At 44.0% G+C, this 22,838-nt stretch overlaps 1 protein-coding gene across 12 annotated transcripts in view; it reads left to right on the forward strand.

Annotated features, from left to right (window-relative positions):
* MYO9A (myosin IXA) overlaps nucleotides 1-22,838 on the forward strand; it is a 469,743-nt gene that overhangs the window by 319,019 nt on the left and 127,886 nt on the right. For all 12 annotated transcript variants that reach the window (XM_048865609.2, XM_048865604.2, XM_048865610.2 and 9 more), the window contains one exon: nucleotides 9,599-9,733. In XM_048865609.2, coding sequence (XP_048721566.1) covers nucleotides 9,599-9,733 — 135 coding nt within the window. The remainder of the gene's footprint in view (nucleotides 1-9,598; nucleotides 9,734-22,838) is intronic.

The raw sequence follows: 22,838 nt of genomic DNA on the forward strand, positions 1-22,838 counted from the left end.
AGCTGTAGGATGTAAGATCAGAGAGCAAAATCAAACTAACTAGAAAGTCTTTCATTATACCTGCTATCAGTGTTGCACTCATCACAAAGATGAGTGAGAGAGCTTTTTGTCTTTGCACCTGAATACATTCTTATTAGAAGAACTGTTTTTTGTTAACAGAAGAGAAGTTATTTGATTGTTTACTCAGTAAATGCACATTTGGGGTTGGGGTACTTGACAAACTGTCCCTGATAGGACGATACAACTCATGCTGACCCCTCTGGAGTACTTTTTGGGGGGACGGAAACAATAGTATATATGTGAAGTGCTGGTTTAATAAATAGAAAAGTTTTTTTAAACCATTCTGAGTACCTACAGTAGGGCTTGTTGAGGACAGGATATATTCCCCTTTTTGGACCAGAAAACAGGGAAGTGGTCATGAAACTCACAGGTGTTATTTCAGATGTTTAGTCAAATCCAAGACTAACTTAGGCAGAACTGCATTTCTTTTGGGAGCGGCTTAATGTGGTGATGCATTTACATCCTGAAAGAGCATTTTTGTTAGCGATTTGGAACATGAACTGGTTGACTGAAGAGCTCTGCTCTAGTCTCCATTGCATGAAATTGTAAAAGTAAAGGATTATTTTAAAATCTGAGTGTCTTGGCTCAGCTACAGAATTCCTCACACAAAAAACAGTTTGGAGCCAATTTTAAAACTATAAATAACATGCACGCTGAAGCGTCTCACCAAGTGGGAGCCAGCAATCTGTGGCTATATTGTTTGATCCATTTGATGTGTGAAAAATTTTCTCAGATCTCTTCTGTCTTGTCCGGTGCAACAATCACTGTAGCATTCTGCATTGCTCATTCTGTGTGCTCAACCTGATATTTGTATTGATTTTGTTAAAAAGGAGGATTTTTGGATATTAACTTTACGTTGTTGTTTCTTTACTTCACAAGTTGGAGATTCATGGGGTGCTCTGAGTAGGGAGGTATGACTGATCATGGGAGCCCTTAGTAGTAATGCAAGATCAAAAGAGAATATTTTAAATACATTTTTTTCATTTATAGCTGGAATAGCCATAATAACTATTTTATTGGCAGTCCAGCTCGGGTAAATTAACAGGCATTAGAAATAGGGGAATGATGATCATACTTAAATGTTTCATATTAAATTATTTTTGGAAGGTGACTTAAAGGGTCCATTTGTATTTAAAGTGAATTGTATTCGCACAACAGTGGTTTAATTTAATCCAAACAGTTGTGACTTGCTGCTCATGAAAGAGTGAGTTGGCAATTTACCATGAATTCTTTCCTTTAAAAATTCTTGCCATTCTTTAACACACACACTCCTGTGTGCATGTGTTGTGTGTGCGTGCATGGTTACTTTACATGAAAATAAGAGACTTATCACCTGTTTTAAAGAACTACATGAAATATTTCACAATGTAGCCCTAAAAGCATGCATCACGCTAGAATCTTTCCTTACTTAAACAGGAGGAAGTGCAAGTGGCATTTGGAAGATTGGTCTTGTATTTGAAACATTGACTTTTGTCTCACGTTTCTGTTATCTCATTTACATATGCATAATATATGTAAACATTTTTTATTTAAGCTGTTATATTTATTACACAGAATATTCAAAATATGTTGTATTAAGGTGTCTGTATGTGTAAAAAAGTAAATAAAAATAGTGCTAAGAGCATTATTCATTGTATAGTCTATTGTTCAGCTGTAATAAGCTTTCCAGGACTGTGTGTATAGATATACTTCATAGAGAATAAAGGGACTGCTATATCTGAGTAGAACAATGGCAGGAAGATTTATAATTCTTTAGGAGGAGTGAATATATGTGTGTTCAGTCATTCTGTCTGTTGTTGTTTGGTCCAGAGACTGCAAATTTTAGTCCTTTGGTCAAAACTATTGTTTCATGTGAATGTTTGGCCAAATGACTAAAACTTTCAGGCATTTGGTCAAATTACTGAAAATATCATAACAGATTGAGGCATGTAATCTATTTGGTAATGCTGGAATGCGGGGAGGAGGAATGATAGCAGGAAAGTTGGAATGCCAACAGAGGCATGGGATGGCAGAGGAAAGGGACTAGAGGTGGACTAGGGATAACCAGGAGTTCTTTGAATGATTGCTCATGTGTATTCCATTATAGGTGTGCATGCTCGCCACATGCACCAGTGCCAGAAGTTTTTGCCCTAGCAGAACCTGTAGGGGGAGCACCCCAGCGACCCCTGGAGTGGTGCCTACATGGCACGGTATAAAGGGAGCTGCGTGCTCCCCCAACCCTCAGTTCCTCCTTGCTGCCAAGTGAAGGTGCATTGGAACTGTGCTGCTCCAGCTTTGCTATAGCTCGTCCCCAGAAATTTTCGTTTGTTCAGTGCTAGTACCTGTAGTTAGTTAGCTGTTACAGTTAGTTCATTTAGTTACAGTACCCGGGCCGGGGCATGCCCCGTGCTCCGGGTTTTAAGGCATGCGACACTTGTAGGCGATCTATGCCAAGGAGTGATCCACATGCAGACTGTCTACGCTGTTTGGGTGAGACCCATATCAGTGATCGTTGCAAAATTTGCAAGTCATTTAAACCTCAGACTAAGAGAGAAAGAGACATTAGGCTCTGGGCCATTCTCATGGAGACGGCGCTGACCCCGGCTCTGGTGCACCACTCTGAGTCGGCACCAGGCAACGCGGCATCCGTGCCTTCGACTAATCGGCACTGCTCCCTGTCTATGGGGCAGAAGAAGGTTAAGAAAGTGCCTTCTTCGCAGCAGCACTGTGGTAAACCAGGGGCAGAGACTAGACCCATGTAGGGCAGTCCTTGATCCCCTCCGGCCTCTAGGCTTCCGACTCACGTTGAGCGGAGTAGCCTGGCCGCATCGGACCAGGCCTCCCCGGATGTCCAGATGCCGTCCACGCCGGAGGCCCTGCAGGCAGCCAGAGACGTCATGACCATGATGGTACCAGGAGCGCCGCCGGTGTCGGCCCCCTACTCCAGAGGCAAGCCACCACTGGGTTCTCCACCGTCGCCCCCGGCGCAGCACCGGTCTCGGTCATGGGAACGTTCCCAACGCTGTTCTCCGCCCAGTGACCGTTCAGGACGCAGTCCATGTGTCTCGTCCTCGACTTCCACCAGATTGTCTGCTTGGGTACCGTCGACTGGGACTCTTGGCACCTCTCCACGCCACAGAGCGATTACCCATGGGACCGAGGCAGACATCACCAGAGGTCCTCATCTTGCAGGGGTTACCACAGCCGGTCACGGCACGGATGTCATCGCTGTGCCCGCTCGGAATCCCACTCCAAGTCTCTGCCAAGGCACCATCTCCGCAGCCCGGGGCGTAGATCGCCGGTATCGCGCTGTCGCTGGTCTGCCTGTCGGATCAGATCGTGGAGCAGCAGCTACAGGCAGAACTGGTCCTCCTTGTTGAGATCACAGTCCCATGGGCGATGCCGCTCCCGGCACCGCCCAGTCCCGTGGCAACGGCAGGTCATTAGTCAGCCCGGGCTCCGCTCGTAGTCGCCCTTCCATGGGCCAGGCCAGCCAAGCCGAACAGCCGGGGCCGTTGGTGCCACAGCAGGTGCAGTGGCACCGGGCCTAGTGGCTGGCACAGTGGTACCCGTGGGCACCGTGGCCTCTGACACAGCCCCTGATGGGGGCCCACTTGGTGGCCGGAGCCTCAGAGGCACCGTCAGCCTCTCTCTCCAGACCCCCAAGGAGAGAGTCAGTGGGACATACGTCCTCAGCACCGTGCCTGGAGATTGACCAAGTGGTGGACCCTCCGGTGCCGGCAGATACCCAGAGCACTGTACTGGCTTCCTCGCCTTCCCCAGATGAGGTGATAGTGGTCCCGCCCCGCCTCTGTCCCACAGGAGGACTTTAGGGCCCATCAAGAACTTTTAAAACGGGTGGCATCAAACCTTCACCTCCAGTCAGAAGAGCTGGAGGAGCCCTCGGACTCCATGTTCAATGCACTGTCATCTTCAGCACCGGGTAGGGTGGCTTTGCTCCTCCATGAGGGGGTGGCAAGGATTTCAAATGCCCTGTGGCAAACACCGGCTTCCCTGGCCCCCATATCAAAGAAGGCGGAACACAAGTACTTTGTACCCACCAAGGGGCACGAGTACCTTTACACCCACCCAATGCCCTACTCCCTGGTGGTCGAGTTGGTCAACCACAGGGAACAGCAGGGCCAACCAGCCCCCACTCCGAAAAATAAATACTCAAGGAGGCTGGATTCTTCTGGCAAAAAGGTTTATTCATCCTTGAGTTTCCACTTGCGGTTGGAAAGCCACCAGGCTCTCCTGGGCAGATACTAATTCAACTTGTGGGGTTTGCTGCCCAAATTTGAGGACTCCCTCCAGGAGCACTATAAGAGAGAGTTCAAGGTGCTGGTGGAGGAGGGTGCAGATGCTCCCAGGGCATCCCTGCAGGTGGCGTCAGATGCGGTGGACACGGCAGCTCGATCCATGGCCTCGGTGGTGTCAATGAGAAGGGCATCGTGGTTCCTGCAGTCCGGGCTGTCCAGTGAGGCGCAGTCGGCCATGCAGGATCTCCCGTTTGACGGCAAGGCTCTGTTTGCAGAACAAATGGATACACAGATGGCATGAAGGACTCCTGCATGACCCTGCAGACCCTGGGTCTTTATGTTTCAGCTCCAGCCAGGCCCCTGCTCTGGCTGCCCTGCCTAAGTCCGAGGCTGCCTATAAAAAGTCGAGAAGCTATAAGAAGCGCCCTCAGCGGCAGTCAAGGCCTGCCCCACAGCCTGGGTCCTCCAAGGGCAAGCAGGTGGGAAAAAGGTGGTTTTGATGGGATGCCAGAGGGCACCTTGACAGTCCCCAAAGGGGATCCCCCCTCAAGAAAGCTTCCCTTCTGCAATCAGTTGTGTGTTTTCCTCTCGGAGTGGTTGCGACTAACCTCGGACTGCTGGGTCCTCAACACGGTCTCCCAGGGCTACACGCTGCAATTTGTTTCGACCCCGTCCAACCACCTCCCACCCCCGTTCTTTCTGGGGGATCCTTCGAACAAAGCCCTGCTAGAGCAGGAGGTGGGGCAGCTCCTAGACCTGGGAGCAGTGGAAATGGTCCCTGGGGAGTTCAGAGGCAAGGGGTCTACTCCTGCTATTTCCTTATCCCAAAGGCCAAAGGGGGACTCAGGCCCATCCTGGACCTTTGGGAACTGAACCAGTTTATGGTCAAACTCTAGTTCCGCATGGTCTCCCTGGCCTCCATCATCCCCTCCCTGGATCCAAGGGATTGGCATGCCGCCCTGGATCTGCAGGATGCGAATTTCCACATCCACATATTCGAGGGGCACAGACGCTTCCTCCGTTTCCTGGTGGGACAGAATCACTCCCAATTTACAGTCCTCCCATTTGGCCTATCCACTGCCCCAAGGATGTTCACAAAATGTATGTCAGTGGTAGCAGCCTACCTCAGGTGCCGGGGGGTCCAGATCTTTCCCTACCTGGATGATTGGCTGGTCAAGGGCAGCTCCCAGTCGCAGATGCAGGATCACGTGATGCTTCTACTGTCCACGTGTGCGGCCTTGGACCTGTTAGTAAACAACACCAAGTCCATGTTAGTCCCAGTTCAGCACATAGAGTTTATCGGGGCGCTCCTGGACACCTCGTCAGCCATGGCTTCCCTCCCACCGGGCAGATTCGAGACCCTAAAAGGGCTCATTGACACGGTCACAAAGTTCCCTGTGACAACGGCCAGAATGTGCCTCCAGCTCCTGGAGCATATGTCGGTGTCCATGTATGTGGTCCGCCACGTCAGGCTCCGAATGAGGCCCCTCCGGCTTTGGCTGGCCTCGGAGTTCTCCCAGGCCCGGGACAGGATGGACAAGGTCCTCACCGTGCCCGACCTGCTGATCGCCTCCCTTCGGCGGTGGTCCACCCCGAACAACATGCTCCAAGGGGTCCCTTTTCGAGACAGGGCCCCGTTGTTGGAGCTGGGGTTCGATGTGTCGGACCTGGGTTGGGGGGCCCATGTGGGGATGGTTCAGATCCAAGGGCTGTGGTTGGCCCCGGAGCTATTCCTACACATAAATGTTAAGGAACTCAGGGTCGTGTGTCTGGCATGCGTGGCCTTCTGCTTGCACTTACAGGGCAAGGTGGTCAGGGTCCTTACGGACAATACGGCGTCGATGTTCTATATCAACAGGCAAGGCGCGACCCGATCCTCCGCCCTTTGCCGCAAAGCCCTCAGACTGTGGGACTTCTGCATAGCCCACGACATCTTTCTGAGGGCCTTCCACCTGCTGGGCGCCCGCAACATGCGGGCAGATCGCTTGAGCAAGGACTCCTCCTCCCAGCACAAGTGGTCTCTCCACTCAGAAGTGGCTTACCAGCTGTTCTGAGTTGTGGGGAATTCCCCAGGTGGACCTGTTCGTGACAAGACAGAACCAGCACTGCCCCCAGTTCTGCTCCGGGGCAGCGGGAGGTGGTGTCCTGGTCGGACCACTTTCTCTATGCCTTCCCCCTGTTCCCTCTCATCAGCAGGGTCCTGGAGGAAGTAAAAATGGACAAGGCATGGGTTCTCCTGATTTCCCCGGCATGGCCCCAGCAGCATTGGTACAGGATGTTCATGGACCTGACAGTGGCTCCGCCGCAGCCGTTGCCGCTCCACCCAGACCTGCTCTCCCAGGACTGGGGCTGCCTCCTCCATCCCAACTTAGTGACTCTCCACCTCACGGTGTGGCTGCTCAATGGCTAGGCAGGGAGGCGCGGACGTGTTCGGAGGGGGTCCAGCGCATCCTTCTGGAATTTAGGCGGCCCTCCACACGCCACGCCTACTCAGTGAAGTGGTCCCAGTTCTCCAGATGGGCTGCCGAGCAGGGTGTTTCCCCGGTGGTTGTCCCAATCCATCTTATCCTGGACTACCTCCTTCACCTTAGAGCCCAGGGCCTGGTGCTCTCGTTGGTCAGGGTGCACCTGGTGGCCATATCGGCCTTCCATCCGCCGGTGCAGGGACACACTGTGTTCTCCCATGCTATGACTGGACGATTCCTTAAGGGATTGGACCGTCTTTTTCCATATATTAGGCCCCCTGTCCCTCCGTGGGACCTGAACATGGTGTTATCCTGTCTCAAAGGGCCCCCATTTGAACCTCTGGCCATGTGCTCCTGGTCTCACCTCTCGTGGAAGGTAGCCTTCCTGGTTGCTGTCATGTAGTCCAGGTGGGTCTCGGAGCTCAGGGCCCTGACCTCCGAATCCCGGTACACGGTTTTTCATAAGGATAAGGTTCAGCTCCGCCCACACCCCACATTCCTCCCCAAGGTGGTCTTCGCCTATCACTTGGGCCAGGACATTTTCCTGCCTGTCCTCTGCCCCAAGCCAGACGCGTCCAGTGAGGAACACCGCCTCCACAAGCTTTATGTGCGTGGGGCACTTGCCTTCTACATGGAATGGACTAAGCCCTTCAGGAAGTCCTCTCAACTGTTTGTTGCCTCAGCTGAACGCGTACGGGGTCGGTCGATTTCCACCCAGCGCCTCTCCCACTGGATCACCACGTGCATTTGCACCTGTGATTATCTGGCAGGTGTTCCCCTGCCACCATTTATAAAGGCATATTCAGCTCTGACCCAGGCCTCATCAGCTGCCTTTGTGGCCCATGTCCCTATCCAAGATATTTGTGGGGCCGCCATTTGGTCTTCGGTTCACACGTTTACCTCGCACTATGCGATTGTCTCCCGAACCAGGGATGACGCTGCTTTCGGCAGGGCCGTACTCCGTCCCGGGGATCTGTGAACTCCTCCCACCTCCAACAGATATAGCTTGGAATCACCTATTGTGGAGTACACATAAGCAATCACTCGAAGAAGAAAAGACAGTTACCTTTTCCGTAACTGGTGTTCTTCGAGATGGGTTGCTCATGTCTATTCCACATCCTGCCCTCCTTTCTCTCTGTCGGAGTTGTCTGGCAAGAAGGAACTGAGGGTGGGGGGAACACGCAGCTCCCCTTATACCGCGCCATGGAGGCGCCAAACCAGGGTTCGCTGGGGTGTTCCCCCTACGGGTACTGCTAGGGGAAGAACTTCTGGCACTGGTGCACGTGGCGAGCACGCACACCTATTGTGGAATAGGCATGAGCAACACATCTCGAAAAACACCAGTTACGGAAAAGGTAACTGTCTTATTTTGCTTAATGTTTTTTCAAAAAATTGATTTGCACTGCAATGAGATGACTTTATTTACACAACCACTAATTTAGTTCATTGGAATCTAAGGCCATTTCCACGCTACAATTAGTGGCATGATTGGCTCTAAATATGGTTTTATATCTGTGCATAACAATTGTATCTACCCTGATATTTTAGTGTTCTTCCGCCATGGCAGCTAGTGAAGAAGCATTTTACCACTGTGTCATTTGACCCTGGTGGGATCTGGTCAGACCACAGTGGTATAAAAAAAGTTTGTGGTCAATCTGTTCCATTACCCACTGTTGTTAGCACTGCTGGAGCTGTGCTGGTGCTAGAGTAATGATGGGAGAATTTCCTAAAATTCTGCATGTGGGTAAGAGCAGTAATACAGGTATTTGGTTACGAACTATGACAGGTGGTGATGTATTTTTCCCCTGCCAGAGGCTTAGGCTTGGCCCATGGTTCTTATTCTGGAAAGAGTTCTACCCATTCTTTTTGTTGTGTGACCAGGGCCCCCTTCCTGTAACGGTTTAGCCAGGCTTTCTTCTTTCCATCTGTCTTTGTAATAGGTCATTCCAGTGTGCAATTCACCATGAACTGCTGGTGCTGCTCTCTTTCCACGTGTACTTTTATGCCCTGATATGGTGCAATAGGGATAGGTGTTTTTTGTTTGGTTTTTCATTTATTTTATAAAAAGAAATGCATCAGAAGAGTTGCCCAGAAAGACCTATCATAAACACATAGCAAAAATGTTAAATTTCTTTTCTTGTATATACTTTCTGATCTGTTGTGTCATGCAGGTTTGATATTATAGAGAGTTGCTCTGTGGCATTTCCTAAGTGGGTCCTTTCCCCACTCTCGCTTATTGTAGTGCATTATTTATTTATAAACCCTTCCAGTGTGTATTTTACTTTGAAATGTTCACAGCTGGAGTATAACCATTTACAAAATTAATTCAGGGAGTCCAAATAAGCACATTCCTTTGGTTTACCCTTCATGGTACAAGTCATTTTTTTCCATTGGGTGAAAACTTTTAAGTCTTAGATCCAATGGAGTAGGTTGGAACTGTATTCAGATTTCCCCTAAGAGGTGATAATTCAGTTAGCTATAAGTAAAAACCAGATGAGCACATTATTATTTAGACCAAAAAGTGTGCTGTCAGCTCAGTATGGGATGCAGTACCACAAGCAGGAGGGAATTTAGTGTATCTCTCCAAAATAAAGTACATTGAAGTATTTCCTTCTAGTAAATCACAACTAAACTGGTACCTAAAATTACATGTTGTCTCCTTGATTTATGTACAGCGCTAATAGTGGAATAATATTAATAGTTACAGCAGTGATTACAGATCATTATACTCAATAGATTTGATTCTGTTTGTATGCTTTCTATCATGGATGATGTTCTGAGAGTACATAAATTGGTCTGATTTTTCTAAGTAACATACTTTGTTTTGTTTTACAGACTTTGTCCATTGGAGTACTTGATATCTTTGGGTTTGAAGATTATGAAAATAACAGCTTTGAACAATTCTGCATTAACTTTGCTAATGAACGCTTACAGCACTACTTTAACCAACACATCTTTAAACTAGAGCAGGTAGGTCTGAATATTCACTGCATGACGCAAATGACAATTTGCATAGACATATTATACCTTATTGACTTGGAGTTTTTGATTTTTATGTATGAATTTGTGCTTTAATGGATTTAGTCATACTTAAAATCTAAGATGTTTTTTACTAGTCATTATCTGTAAAAGCCATCATGCTCTAGATCTTCTATGTCAAATGACTCCTCCATCCTGGGCCAGCTCTGAACTTAGAACCACACATAGTTTATGTGAGGATCCTGAAGACCTCAACTGTTGTACATTTGTCTCCCATGTGTGCAGTCTGAGGTTCCCCAAATGAGAAATATTCTCTTACCTTTGTGGACTCACTGCCATGCTATCTAGATGCCACATTTATTCAAAGTTCACACTCTCCCTTCCTCCAGTGTCTTTACTGCTTCCCAGTGTAGGTGGGGTTACTCTCACTTGTTTTTTTTTTTTTAAGGCAAAACGTAGGCAGCCATTACATTACTTTATTACAGGAGGGCTCGTACAAATCACTTGGTCATGTGTTGTGTCCAAAAGGTGCCAAGGCTCTGGCTCGTTCTAATTTCTGATGGTCAAGTTCCTACAGCCAAGAATGTTCAGACTCCGGAGAGTTTTGTCATGGCTGATCCAGAGCTGTCAAGGTGTGTCTTGGAGGAAAAATGGTTCTTTAAGATACCTTGGCCCTAATCCATTGAGGGCTTTAAAAATGAGGGGAAAAAAACAAGAAGCAGTTTTGCTACTGAACGGGGAGCCATAAAACTCAGACACCCAATATGTTGTGTTCTTGTGTGACTGTATTGCGTGGTAGGTAGGCTCCTTCATAAGTTTCTGGGTGGATGTCTCCTGCAATCCGAGGTAGAATATGCTGCATTAGAAGTGGCAAGACATGGACCACTTTTGCTACATCCACATTTGATAGGAAAGAGTATAGCCTCTTAGCTAGCCAAAGGTGGGAAAAGACATTTCCAATCACCTATTGTTGGTATCCAGCAGCCCTACACAGGTGTATCAAGAACACATTTATTAAGAACCAGTTATTTCAAGTTGTGAAGTTAACAATTCATGAGCAGAGTCTTGGTTTATGGCCAATAGGGAGCACACTCTCTCTCTGTGATTTTGCACAGATTTTAGCTAAACCAGAGCAGTGCAAAATTCAGTACATGGGGACATTATGTAGATCCTTGACCCTTTCTAAGGGACTTTGGGTCCCTAAACTTGTTAATGAATCATTATGCTCACACCTACATTGCTAGGTAGTATGTTCATTGGTGGTATTTAATCAAGTATAATGAAAGCTCATTACATAATTTTAAAATATTAATTTTCCTATGCGTGCAGGTCCACAGGTCCTCACTATGGTTGAAATCTTGACTGTTGAGATTAATGGGAATTTTGCCATTGACTTCAGTGGAGCCAGGTTTTTGCCCAGTGTGTCTTCAGTGTACTTGCAGCTTTGGGGACAGAACCAAACCTGTGCATACCAGGCAGAGCAGACCAGTTTAGTTCTGTGCCTCTGCAGCACTACAAGAGGCCCTGAAATGCCAGACAAGCCTGGTGAGAAGGGGAAGACACAGATGTGCTTTTCTTGCTTGCACCCCAAGAAGAGGAGACTTAAAATAAGCTATGTAGCACTGAATAATTTGAGGCAATAATTTGCCTTCTGAGGCAGTTTGCTGCAAGTTCTACAGCTTCCTCTGGACACTCTTGTCCTTGCTGAAGGGGCTTTTTGCTGAAGGATTCCCCAGAATTGATACCTCATTGAGGTGGAATTTCAAGGCAGCCTCTGTAGCCCTGAAAGCCACAGAAGCTTCTGCCTGTTTCATAAGAGAGATCCTAGATGTGGTCATCACACTGGGAATTCCTACATTTTGCTATGTGGCTCTCAACACCTCAATATTCCTCCCTCCGCCCATGATATATGCAAAGGTCCTGATTGCTGTACTCAGACAGGAAGGGATGCTCTTGAAACCCTTCCTGGGCTAGCTTCTGAGCATTGCCCTTAGTCCATTTTCCAAGGGAAGGGAGGCTTTTAAAGCATCCTCTTCTGGATCAATAAGCTGGGCAATTTCAGAGGCCTACAAGTCCAAATGCCTTGTACCACTTTGCAAGTTTAGGACACACTGGCTGAGAGCAGAGGGATCCTTTGCAAGCTCTCCTAGCAAAAGATTTGCAGGATGGCTACATGGTCATCAGTTCACATCTTCAGAAATTCAACAAGTATCAGTGGATGCTGCATTCTGCTGAAAGGTTCCTGCAAGAAGTCACTCGTCAGTGAGGAGAGACTGACTATAAGTGTTGTATATAGACAGGCTTAACTTTTCCTCTTGCCCTCCCTGAAGCCACACTACTAAAAAAGAATCTCACTTTAGACTCTGTGGACCTGACTGCACAGAAAAATGGAAACATGTATCCATGTTTTTATACTTAGCTGAGAATTTCTTTCCGTCCAGTAGAAAGGTCCACAAATCCAATTCACCCTTGGGGAATTAGTTCCCAGATTATGGATTAAGATTGGGCAGATGAGGATATTGGAAGATGTGATAATATTTGCTTGATCTGTAGTAGGACATTTGTCAGCAAGGTATTTGTAGCCTCACAGTTATTTGGTTCCTTTTATGCTGAACCATAAGTAGTTTTGGCTGTGATAATTACCTCGGTTTGAAACATTCTTTGTGGAGTAGCAGTGGGCACTCCCCTCTGCCTCTGACAGATGGGTTTGGTTCTATCTTCATAGTGTGATGCAGGTGGAAAATCCCAAGCAATGGGGTATGCTCGGGTGTTTGGACCATTGCTAGGGTATTTAGAGCTTCCCATGAGAAGAAAGGACATTTTCTGGTAAGCAGTGAGAAATTTTCTTGTAATTGTTTCAGAATCCCATGTGTGAGAATGCTGTTTCACAGTGACATATTATGGCCATTTGCTGTACCTTATTCTTTAGTACCATGCATGCTACATTCCACAAGGTGATAGAACTCTGATTTTTACAGAACACTTTCATGGCAGCAAATAGACTTGGGTGAGAGTCCAGCACAAGAGTGATATGATATTTAGCCTTACAGTGTTATGTGGTGATGTCCTGTATGACCCATCACAAAGTGTAGATTGTCCAGTGGGAATCTGTTGTTTACTATAAACCCTTATTCTACCTAAATAAAATGCTGCTTCCAACTGTTTGTAGCCAGCCTCTCCTGGTAGAGATGGCAGGTATATCCCCTCTTATCACTACAGGTTTCATTGTACTGTATATCAAGAGAGTCTGTTTAAGACTGAATCAGATTCAAAACTCTTCTCACTAACAGGCTCTCAACTTTGAGCCAAATAAGTATAACTGGAAAGAATGCCAATCAGGATATTGTTGACAGTAAAGTAAGGGAATGGGGCAGAAAGGGTTAAGTGTTAGATTTCTGCCTTGCACAAAGCCTTTCTAGTTAAGCTTGCTTGCTTGCTATATTTATTTATTTATTTTTAAACCAACTGTTCCAAATTACTGAAGAAGACTTAGCTCATGATGATTCATGATAGCCTTGAAGTATGCTTTACCAGATGATAAGCATGAGTGAAATATACTAACCGGGCTGTAAAACACAGGCACATAAATCCTGTTGCCAAAAGCCTTAGATTCAGAACTATAATGACCTTATTTCTGGCAGTATGCCCTTGCCCAAGAACATAAACTAAGCCTGTGCTATCATTCAGGAGGAGACTTTTTACTCCCATCTCCCCAATTATTTCACCCAGAGTGATTCTCATCCTGCCACCAAGCAGGCTGGACACAGCCTCCACCATTGCATCCTCTAATCTCTTTCAGTAATTAGCTACTCTTGGAATGTGCTGCTCACCCATCTGACCAGAATTCTCTCCTCCCCATGTGATTAAGCATGTTAAACTCCACGTTCTGCCTTTGTCCTGTTCAAATGGGTTCTTCTCCATGACAGATAAGCGTATTGTTGCTGTGCCGGCACTGAGGGTGTTTCTACACTAGGAAAAATGGTTGCTCTGTGCTATAGCTTACTATTGGTAGCACTGGTACTATTGCACCAGTGCACAGAATAATTATAATTTTTTTTAGTATGGATAAGGTCTCAGAAAGAGTCTGCTGTTAATAATAAAACCATTTATGACTTTATTCTGCTTGTGGATTTTAAAAAATTATTGATTCTTTTTTACACTCTGATCAAAAATCTATCTTCTTGCATGACTCATTCATGTGACAATGAATACTGTGAGTAAGGAGCTTTCAAAGCTGTTCATTCCTTTTTTATACTACAACTTTCAGGTATTCTTCCTTTAGCTGAAAGGATCATGATATAGCTAAACTTAGATGAGTGTTTGGTGGTAGTGGTAGGGTTAAATTTGAAAATAGGTTCTGCAATTTCCATTTTAAAAATGTATTGCCCTCCAGTTCACATCTCATTTTGTACACTGGTAACATTGAAATTTGGTAAATAAACAATGTTCATTCTGGAGAGCATGCACGTATCACTCTTTAAAAAACTGGTTGAATAAATAGGGTCTGAGATTGCAAAATCAGTTTTCAACATGCTCAGTAGCCATTGGCTAAGATGTTTAGCAGAGACTAGTGAAACCCTGTTATAATATAAAACACGTGGTTGCTGATGAGCCTGACGTGGTGTTTTGCCCTCAAGCTGCTGCTGGGTCAGTTGGCATGAGGAGTGATTACAAAAATCTTACTGAAATATCTGCAGCAGAGTAAAAAAAAAAAAAAAAACAACAAAAAAAACACACTGCTTTTATCTCAGCAGCATGAGTAAGTCATGGCTGTGAGAGGAAAAAAAGTGGATCCCATAATTACAATTCTCCAAAATTGTTCCATGCTTTATTGAGCATGGTGTTCCTGATCATCTTGGCTAATAGCCATTGATGGACATATTCTTCATAAACTTATCTAATTCTTGTTTGAACCCAATTACACTTTTGATCTTCACAACATCCCTGGCAATGAGTTCCACAGGTTGACTCTGCGTTGTGTGAAGAAGGTACTTCCTTATGTTTGTTTTAAACCTACTTGGCTTTAAACCAATGCCTGGTTCTTGTGCTGTGTGAAGGGGTAAATAACTCTTTCTTATTCACTTTCTTCCCATCATTCTTGATTTTTATAGCCCTCTTATCATATCCATTCTTAGTCGTCTCTTTTCTAAACTGAACAGTCCCAGTCTATTTAATCTCTCCTCACATGGAAGCTGTTCCATACTCCTAATAGTTTTTCTTGCCTGTCTATGTACTTTTCCATTTCTAATACATATTGTTTGAAATGGAGTGACCAGAACTGCATGCAATATTCAAGGCAGGGGTGTATGATTGGTTTATATAGTGGCATTATAATATTTTCTGTTTTATTATCCTAATGGTTCCTAACATTCTGTTAGCTTTTTTGACTGCTGCTGCACATTGAGCAGATGTTTTCAGAGAACTAAATACACTGACTCCAAGATCTGTTTCTCGTCATCCAGTATGTTAAGATTTTATCCAAAAGTATGTATTACTATTCCTATATCCTAGATGGAGAAATGTAGCAATCTGAAAAACCAGCACAGAAATCCTAAAATCATAAATTTTGTGACCGTCTGTGCATCACAGTACAAAATAACTTAAAAAGCAAGTTACATTGTGTCTGCATCACAGTGATAAAGAATAGTAAAATGCAGTTCACTAACATGATGTGAATTGACTGAAGCCCTAGTTGTTACTTGCAGTACTTTAAAGGACCACAAATGTTCAATATTCTTCACCACAATACTGCTCTGGTGTGAACAGCCCTTCACATATGACTAGGGCCCTACCAAATTCATGGTCCATTTTGGTCAATTTCATGGTCATAGGATTTAAAAAATAATAAATGTCATGATTTCAGCTATTTAAATCTGAAATCTCATAGTGTTGTAATTGTAGGGGTCCTGACCCAAAAAGGACTTGTGAAGGGGTTGCAAGGTTATTGTAGGGGGGGTTGTGGTACTGCCACCCTTATTTCTGTGCTGTTGCTGGTGGCAGTGCTGCCTTCAGAGCTATGCGCCCAGCCACCAGCCACCACTCTCCAGCCGCCCAACTCTGAAGGCAGCGCCAGAAGTAAGGGTGGTATGGTAGGGTATTGCCACCCTTAGTTCTTCACTGCTGCTGGTAGGGCACTGCCTTCAGAGCTGGGTGCCCAGCCAACAGCCGCCACTCTCCAGCTGCCCAGCTCTGAAGGCAGCACAGCCATAAGGATGGCAATACCGTGACCACTCCCCCCCTAAAATAACCTTGCGACCCTCCTTGTAACTCCCTTTTGGGTCTGGATCCCCAATTTGAGAAATGCTGGTCTCCCCTGTGAAATCTGAATCGAATAGGGTAAAAGCACACAAAAGACCAGATTTCACGGGTGGAGACCAGATTTCACAGTCTATGATGTGTTTTTCATGGCTATGAATTTGGTAGGGCCCTACATATGACATTTAGAGAAAAACTGCATGATCAAAAAAGATATTTCTTCCCTCATATGGAACATCTTTCTCTGGTGAGGTCGCCTTTATAGGCTGGCAGTACATTTTAGGTATGTGCATATTTTACCTTTATCACTGTGAAGGAGGAAAAAAAAACCATTAGAAATCAACCATTGAGTATTCAGTTCAAGTTTCTATTTTAGTTGGACCTGGGAATAGCATGGGGGTGCTTTTTGAAAAATGCTTTAATCAGCTGTATTCCATGTGACATGCAGAGAAATAACAAACTGCAGAAGCTATTGATTTGCTATTTGGCAACATGCCCACCATACATAGCACTTTTTTAAAAAGTGAAGTCTTGTAGATACTAAAACTCTATCTTAGAATAGGAAGATTTCAAATTGAAAACGTTGAAGGAAAACGTGACTCCAGGAATTACCAGACCAAATACTTTTTGTTTTTGGCTGCATTGTGTTTGGGGATGGGGCTTTTAATGCGTAGGACTGGATTCCAATCTCAGAGCAATGAGATTCAGCACCATTTGCCACAAGCATGTTACTAGATTTTTAAAACTATCAGTTAACTTCTGACATTTCAGTTTTGCTCCAGGTAACTAAATTGTTAACTCACTGTTTTCGGTTCTCAGTGGACCAAGGAGAGAGAGGGATTTTTTAGGGTAGTATTAGAAGATGCAGCTAATAGAAATTAAATGAAATGTTAGAAAGAAAAAAAAGAAGCAGCAATATTTAACCTGAATATTAGGGAAAATTTATAGTCAGCAAGATCTATTAAGCTGTGGAATAATCTCCCAAGAAGAACTGTATTGCTTGGCCCATATAAAACTAGGCTGGAGAAAGCACTAGAATATGTACATAGAGAACAATCCTGATCTGTTGAGGTGATGGTATAATAGTTTGAGGTTTTTTTCATCTTCGATAACTAATTAGATTCATCTACCCATAAGAAGTGAATGAGAAATATGAGCTGATTATTTTGGATTCTGTTTTGCGTTTCATTTAAAGCGTAATTCATCTGAGTAATACATCCATGAAGTCCTAGGGATGTCACTATGGCTGTTGATTTTATGTGGAAGGCATTCAGATACTGTGGTGGTGGATGCCAGTATGGAACCCAAAGATAGATTTATTCTCCATTGTGAAAGCTACCTTGAAAAGATGAGAGGAATAACTGATAGTTTTGTTCAGGGCTTGGTCTGACCAGGGGCCTGGGGCCCAATCCTTGGTAGCAGTGGTTGAGTGGGATGGGGCTTTTTCCCAAAGAACTGGCTGCTAACTCAGTAGTGATTGCATTCAACAGCAGTTTATTGGCGCCTTCTCTTCTTCACTATCTTCATCTACCAGTTCAGCTGTTGCATATTATTTCTTGTCAACAACAAATTGCCAGAACTGGGGTTTGGAGGAGGGGAGACCAAAGCAGCTGCATTTCTGTAGAAGGTTGAGCTTATGTGGACTCTTCCTCCTGTGTCCTCTCAGGTAGGGGTGTGGGGTGTGTGTGTGTACACAGATACAGGCAAGGGGTGAACGAGAGCAGTTCTGGAACAAGACCAATCATCACCTTAAGGAGGAAACGTTAAAGGGAATCCAAGCAGAATGAATGAAGCCAAAGGATGTGATATTGAAGAGAGGGAGAAAGAGAAGTTAATTAGAGGGAAAGCTATGAGGTGTCTTAGTATCATGAAATCAACTGTGCAGGACTCAGAGAATTATAACAAAATGTTTAGATGCCTTTTAAAATGGCCTAAAATACTTTGACCTAAAATACTTCTTCAGCACATAATGATGTTATGATTTTAAGGTTTGATTTCCTGGGACCTTTCAGGGCTAGAAGCAGGTGCAATATCTTGGAAAGGTGGGATTCTGCTTGCGAATGGTGGATAGCTCCCATTTTCAGTCTTTGTGTCACATGATATGAATCATCCTCAGGGCAGTGTAATTTAAGAGGCAATTCCCCATTATAGTAGGGAAGGTAACATTTCTAGTTGTATTTAAACATAACAAATCTCCGGCAGCTCAGTTAAAAAATGTGAATAGTCACAGCAGAGATGAATTATTTTGACAAAGTACAAGTGAGGTGGTCAGAGGTGCAATTTTATCACGTATGTACAGCATATGGCCCCTGGTGAATTGTGTGATGTGGTGTTAGAGGAATCTATAGGTCAATATTCAGTTTTGTGAAGAATGTGGTATGTGTATTATGTTCTTGTATACATTTGAGGTGTATTAGAATTATTTATAGAGGAGTGGAGCTGGTCGGTGACAAGTGTGGTGCATGAGGACATTATTAAGGTTGCAAAGTTAGGAAATTTCACAATTAGATTGTTGGTGCAACCTTAATTTGCACCTTTTTTGCACATGCGTTATGACAGACTTCAGTTACATGGTCACATACAGGCAGATGCCCACCTTGTAAAATTTCAGCCTGAATGGTTAGTTTTCAAAGTTATAAGCAACAGAAAACAGGATCTTATTATGGGAAATGTCAGACCACTTTAACAGGCCGTGCTACTAGCCCCACTTACTGTGTGTGGGGTGAGAGAAAGAGTATACATGTGATGATATGGGTGTAACTGTGCCTCTGGGGGGGGTCACAACTGAGAATACCAAATTCAGGACAAGCTGCTGGGAAAAAGGGCGGACATACCCCAAAACTGGTGGTTTTTCTTCCATGAGATATACCAGACCAGCAACAAAAGTAAACTTCTGTCTCACCACACTGTCTCACCTAAGAAGAAGTCAGAAATGTAGCCTCGTTGGGTATTTCAGACCTGAATTCAACACCCAGACACTAGACTTAGTGACGAGTGGTTATTTAAAACCAATTTCATTAAACAAAAGGTTTCTCCTGATCCCAAAGGACCAGCCACATACCCAGGTCAATATACAACTCAGATCTTACCCAATAATCACGTTGTTGCCAATCCTTTAGTATCTAATATGTAAAGGTTTATTTATAAAAAGAAAGAAAGGTGAGAGTTAAAATTGGCTAAAGGAATCAAATACATACAACAATTGCAAAATTCTTGGATCAGGCTTGTAGCAGGGATGGAATAAGCTGCTGGCTTGTTAAGTCTCTGGTTGCTTACAAATCATTGGAATGTCCTCAGTCCTTTGGTTAGAATGCTCCCATTAGTATAAATTCATAGTCCAGAGGTTTGAGCAGGAAAGAAGCCAAATGGAGATGTTTCCAGGGCCTTTTATAGCTTCTGCCAAGTGAAGGGAATCCCATTGTTCTAACTGTGGAAAATCACAGGTAACAAGGTATTTGGAGTCATGTGCGAGTCACATGTCCATGCATGATTTCGCTTAGTCATAGCAGAGGCCATCACAGGAAAGTCCATTAAGTGTAGATAGGCATCTTCCATGGTCCATTGTGAGTTAAATGTTCTTTGATGAGCCATTTAACTTGAATAGTCCCTTCAAGATGTTCAGGCTAAATACCATGTGGGTGTTACCACAGGAGCAAACATTTGAAATACAGGTACATAGTTAATATTCATAACTTCAAATACAAAAATGATACATGCATACAAATAGCAAAATCATATTCAGCAAAATATAACCTTTCCATAGACACCTTACTTGATGTATTTTGTACAAGATTTGTTGCAATTATATAACAGTGGTAGTAACAATGATCTACATGGTCATATTTTATCAGATAACGTCACGATGGGGCATAAAGATGATATTGCCATGAGTTTGGGGTTATTGTTCACTAATGGGACGAGAAGGGAGCATACCTATTTTTTCTGGGGACGAGAGGACTGGTATGGGCAGGCATCATTAGGAAATTCCTAGTCAATCCCTTTAAACTGAATTAAGTCAGACGGGGTTTAGTGATGGAAGGAGAGGACCAGGGTGTTGGAGGAAAGAGATTTCCTCTTAGAGAATTGCTGATTCCTTTGGCTGTTTGTGGATAATCTATTGTGCAGTTTATTTGAATGTTTTCTCTTACGTCTGTGAAGTTTATTACTGACAGAGTATATGGTAACTCTTCAGAGCTGTTAGCTGTCTGAGCACAGGAGCTGAGTTCTGGGAGAAAATGTGGGTCCTATTGGAGGTGGGAAAGAAACAGTGATGCTGTTGTCACATAAGCTAATTCATGCAGCAATTATTTTGTTGGCTTTGAACAGAAATATATAATTTATAAACAAAAACCACAATTGTCATTGAAGTTTAGTGACTATTTGAGCTCACAGGTGTGATGTGATATGGATTCTGGAAGAGCCAATATTTTCCACTCTTACAGAATGCTGCTGCACCAGATATCAATGTATCAATTTGTGTGGGCTTTGAAATATATTGTTTAATTGCATTTCCGTCTATATATAGAATAAACAACTAGGAGATTCCACTGCAAGCATCTCTTTAGTCTAATGAGCATTCAGGCTGTAACATTTTTAACTAATAATAGAGGGGGCCAGCCCATAGTATGAGTTTAAATTGTGTGTGAGGGAGAAGAGTCTCTATTATTATTCTCATCTATTATTTTTGTTAAAGTTTAGGAGATCTATATTTCAGCGTTGTTCTGGGTCAGTCCTAGAAAATAACATTTGCTTTAATTTAAAACCCTTGCAACCCTGTAATAGTTTATTTACATGGCCAACTATGTAGCCACATCTCTCCTGTTTATGGGTCTGAGAAAAAGCCCGTTGTAGTCAGTGGGAGTCTTTCAGTTGACTTCAGTGGGCTTTGGATCAGCTCCTAAATACTGTCAAATCCTGTTAATTGAAACAACTGTTATAAATTGCATTGAGCTGCTGTCCTTTGAATGGTCACTAAAATAGTAACCTCTGATGTGAAGGAAATCTAGCTGAGTGCTTTTGTTTCTCAGTCAGCTGCCAACATTCAGTAACTGTTTTGAAAGTCTATCTAATTAGGTGCATACATGGTATTTGTCACCCACAGGAGAAAGCTGCTGGCTGATTTACTCCCACTTGAAAAATTATATACAACCAAGTGGTTTCTGTAAAATTCTTTACACTAATTCTAATGACTTTCACTTGCTGCTTCTCTCTGTTCCAAGAGTGATTTAATGACAGAAGAATGGTTACTTCAGATGTTTCAGAGAGGGCCTTAAAATGGGAATTCCCTACTTTTTCACATAGGACTGCCTGTTTCCATAGACAGATTTAATGGGGACCCCACAGCCCCAAAATGAGAAACTACTAGCATGCTGTTCTGGGCTTAATTTGTTTTCACTTTTCTTAGAATGCAAAACCATGATCTTCCCTATTAGTTCTCCTAGAGACAAGCCTGTAGGCCACAGCCTTGGAGCTGAAAACGCCTGCCATTGAATGATGTGATGAACAACTCCAAGCCAATTTAGAGATGAGAGAAACAGAACTGCTCTCAAGAGCTAAGCATTTTTCTTGCCAAAGAGAGAGAGGTGGCTAGTGATAAAGTGGGTGAGTTAAAGGAAGCCAGTCAGTTTATAACTAGAATGGAACATAAAAGAAATGTGCATGAAGGCTGTTTATCAGAAAGTGCTCATTACCAGATGGTATAATTAACAAACTGATTTATAAAACCTGTTTGTAGATTGTATGTATTTATACCGTGTATGTGTATGTCTACGTGTATATTTTACAGGTGGAGGTTGTAAAAAAAAAATAGAAATTAAATGGTCATGTATATAAATATGTTTTCTACTTACTCACTTAAAATAAACAACAAATAGTTGATGACCTCATAAATGAAAGTATTGGCTTCTTCAGCTCTGGCACTCTCCTCTGGAGTGGTTTCAAGAACTTAAGGCATGTGTATCATCTGTGGCCCATAAACGTACAGGATAAAGCCAGCAATTGCAAGGATAGACATTGACCACATTTGTGCAGGAGTAAGAGCTCTGTGATGTTTTTTCCATTTTTGGAATTCATCATATTAAGAGAATTTTCTTAATTGCACAATTGTGGAAGGATGTTAGGAGGATTCCATTTCATTGGCTAACTCAAAATGCCTATCTAAGGATATTTGACAAAAGCATTCCATAATGTTAACTGTCTGTGATGCTGGCAAGCCAGGTGCCAGCTCATGCCAAGGGCCCCCATGTCTCAACTGAATGCTGACAAATGCGTAGCTGGAATTAGTCTGTTTCATCTGTGTATTAGTGTTGTTAAACTAAGTATTAGAACTCTAAAAATGTACTTCATGTTTAGACTTTTGAAAGCTTGTAAGTTGCTACATACATTAATCTCCCTTGTAAGGGTGAGAAAACCTGGATTTGTGCTGGAAATGGCCCACCTGTTGATCACTTTAGATAAGCTATTACCAGCAGGACAGTGGGGTGGGAGGAGGTATTGTTTCATGATTTCTGTGTGTATATAAAGTCTGCTGCAGTTTCCACGGTAAACATCTGATGAAGTGAGCTGTAGCTCACGAAAGCTCATGCTCAAATAAATTGGTTAGTCTCTAAGGTGCCACAAGTACTCCTTTTCTTTTTGCGAATACAGACTAACACGGCTGTTCCTCTGAAACTTGTAAGATCTGTATCCCATATTATAAGTTAATATTTAAGTGTTTGCATTATGAGTCCCTAAGACTATGTAAATCACCAGACGAGAGAAGTATTAACAAGTGTGAAATATAGAAGATATGCATAAGTGAGGGATCCTCAGCCGCTTAGCCTGGGTTAGCCCTAAAGGTCAT

The sequence above is a fragment of the Caretta caretta genome, chromosome 10 (genome assembly GCF_965140235.1).
Source record: "Caretta caretta isolate rCarCar2 chromosome 10, rCarCar1.hap1, whole genome shotgun sequence".
In the NCBI taxonomy this organism is placed as follows: domain Eukaryota; kingdom Metazoa; phylum Chordata; order Testudines; family Cheloniidae; genus Caretta; species Caretta caretta.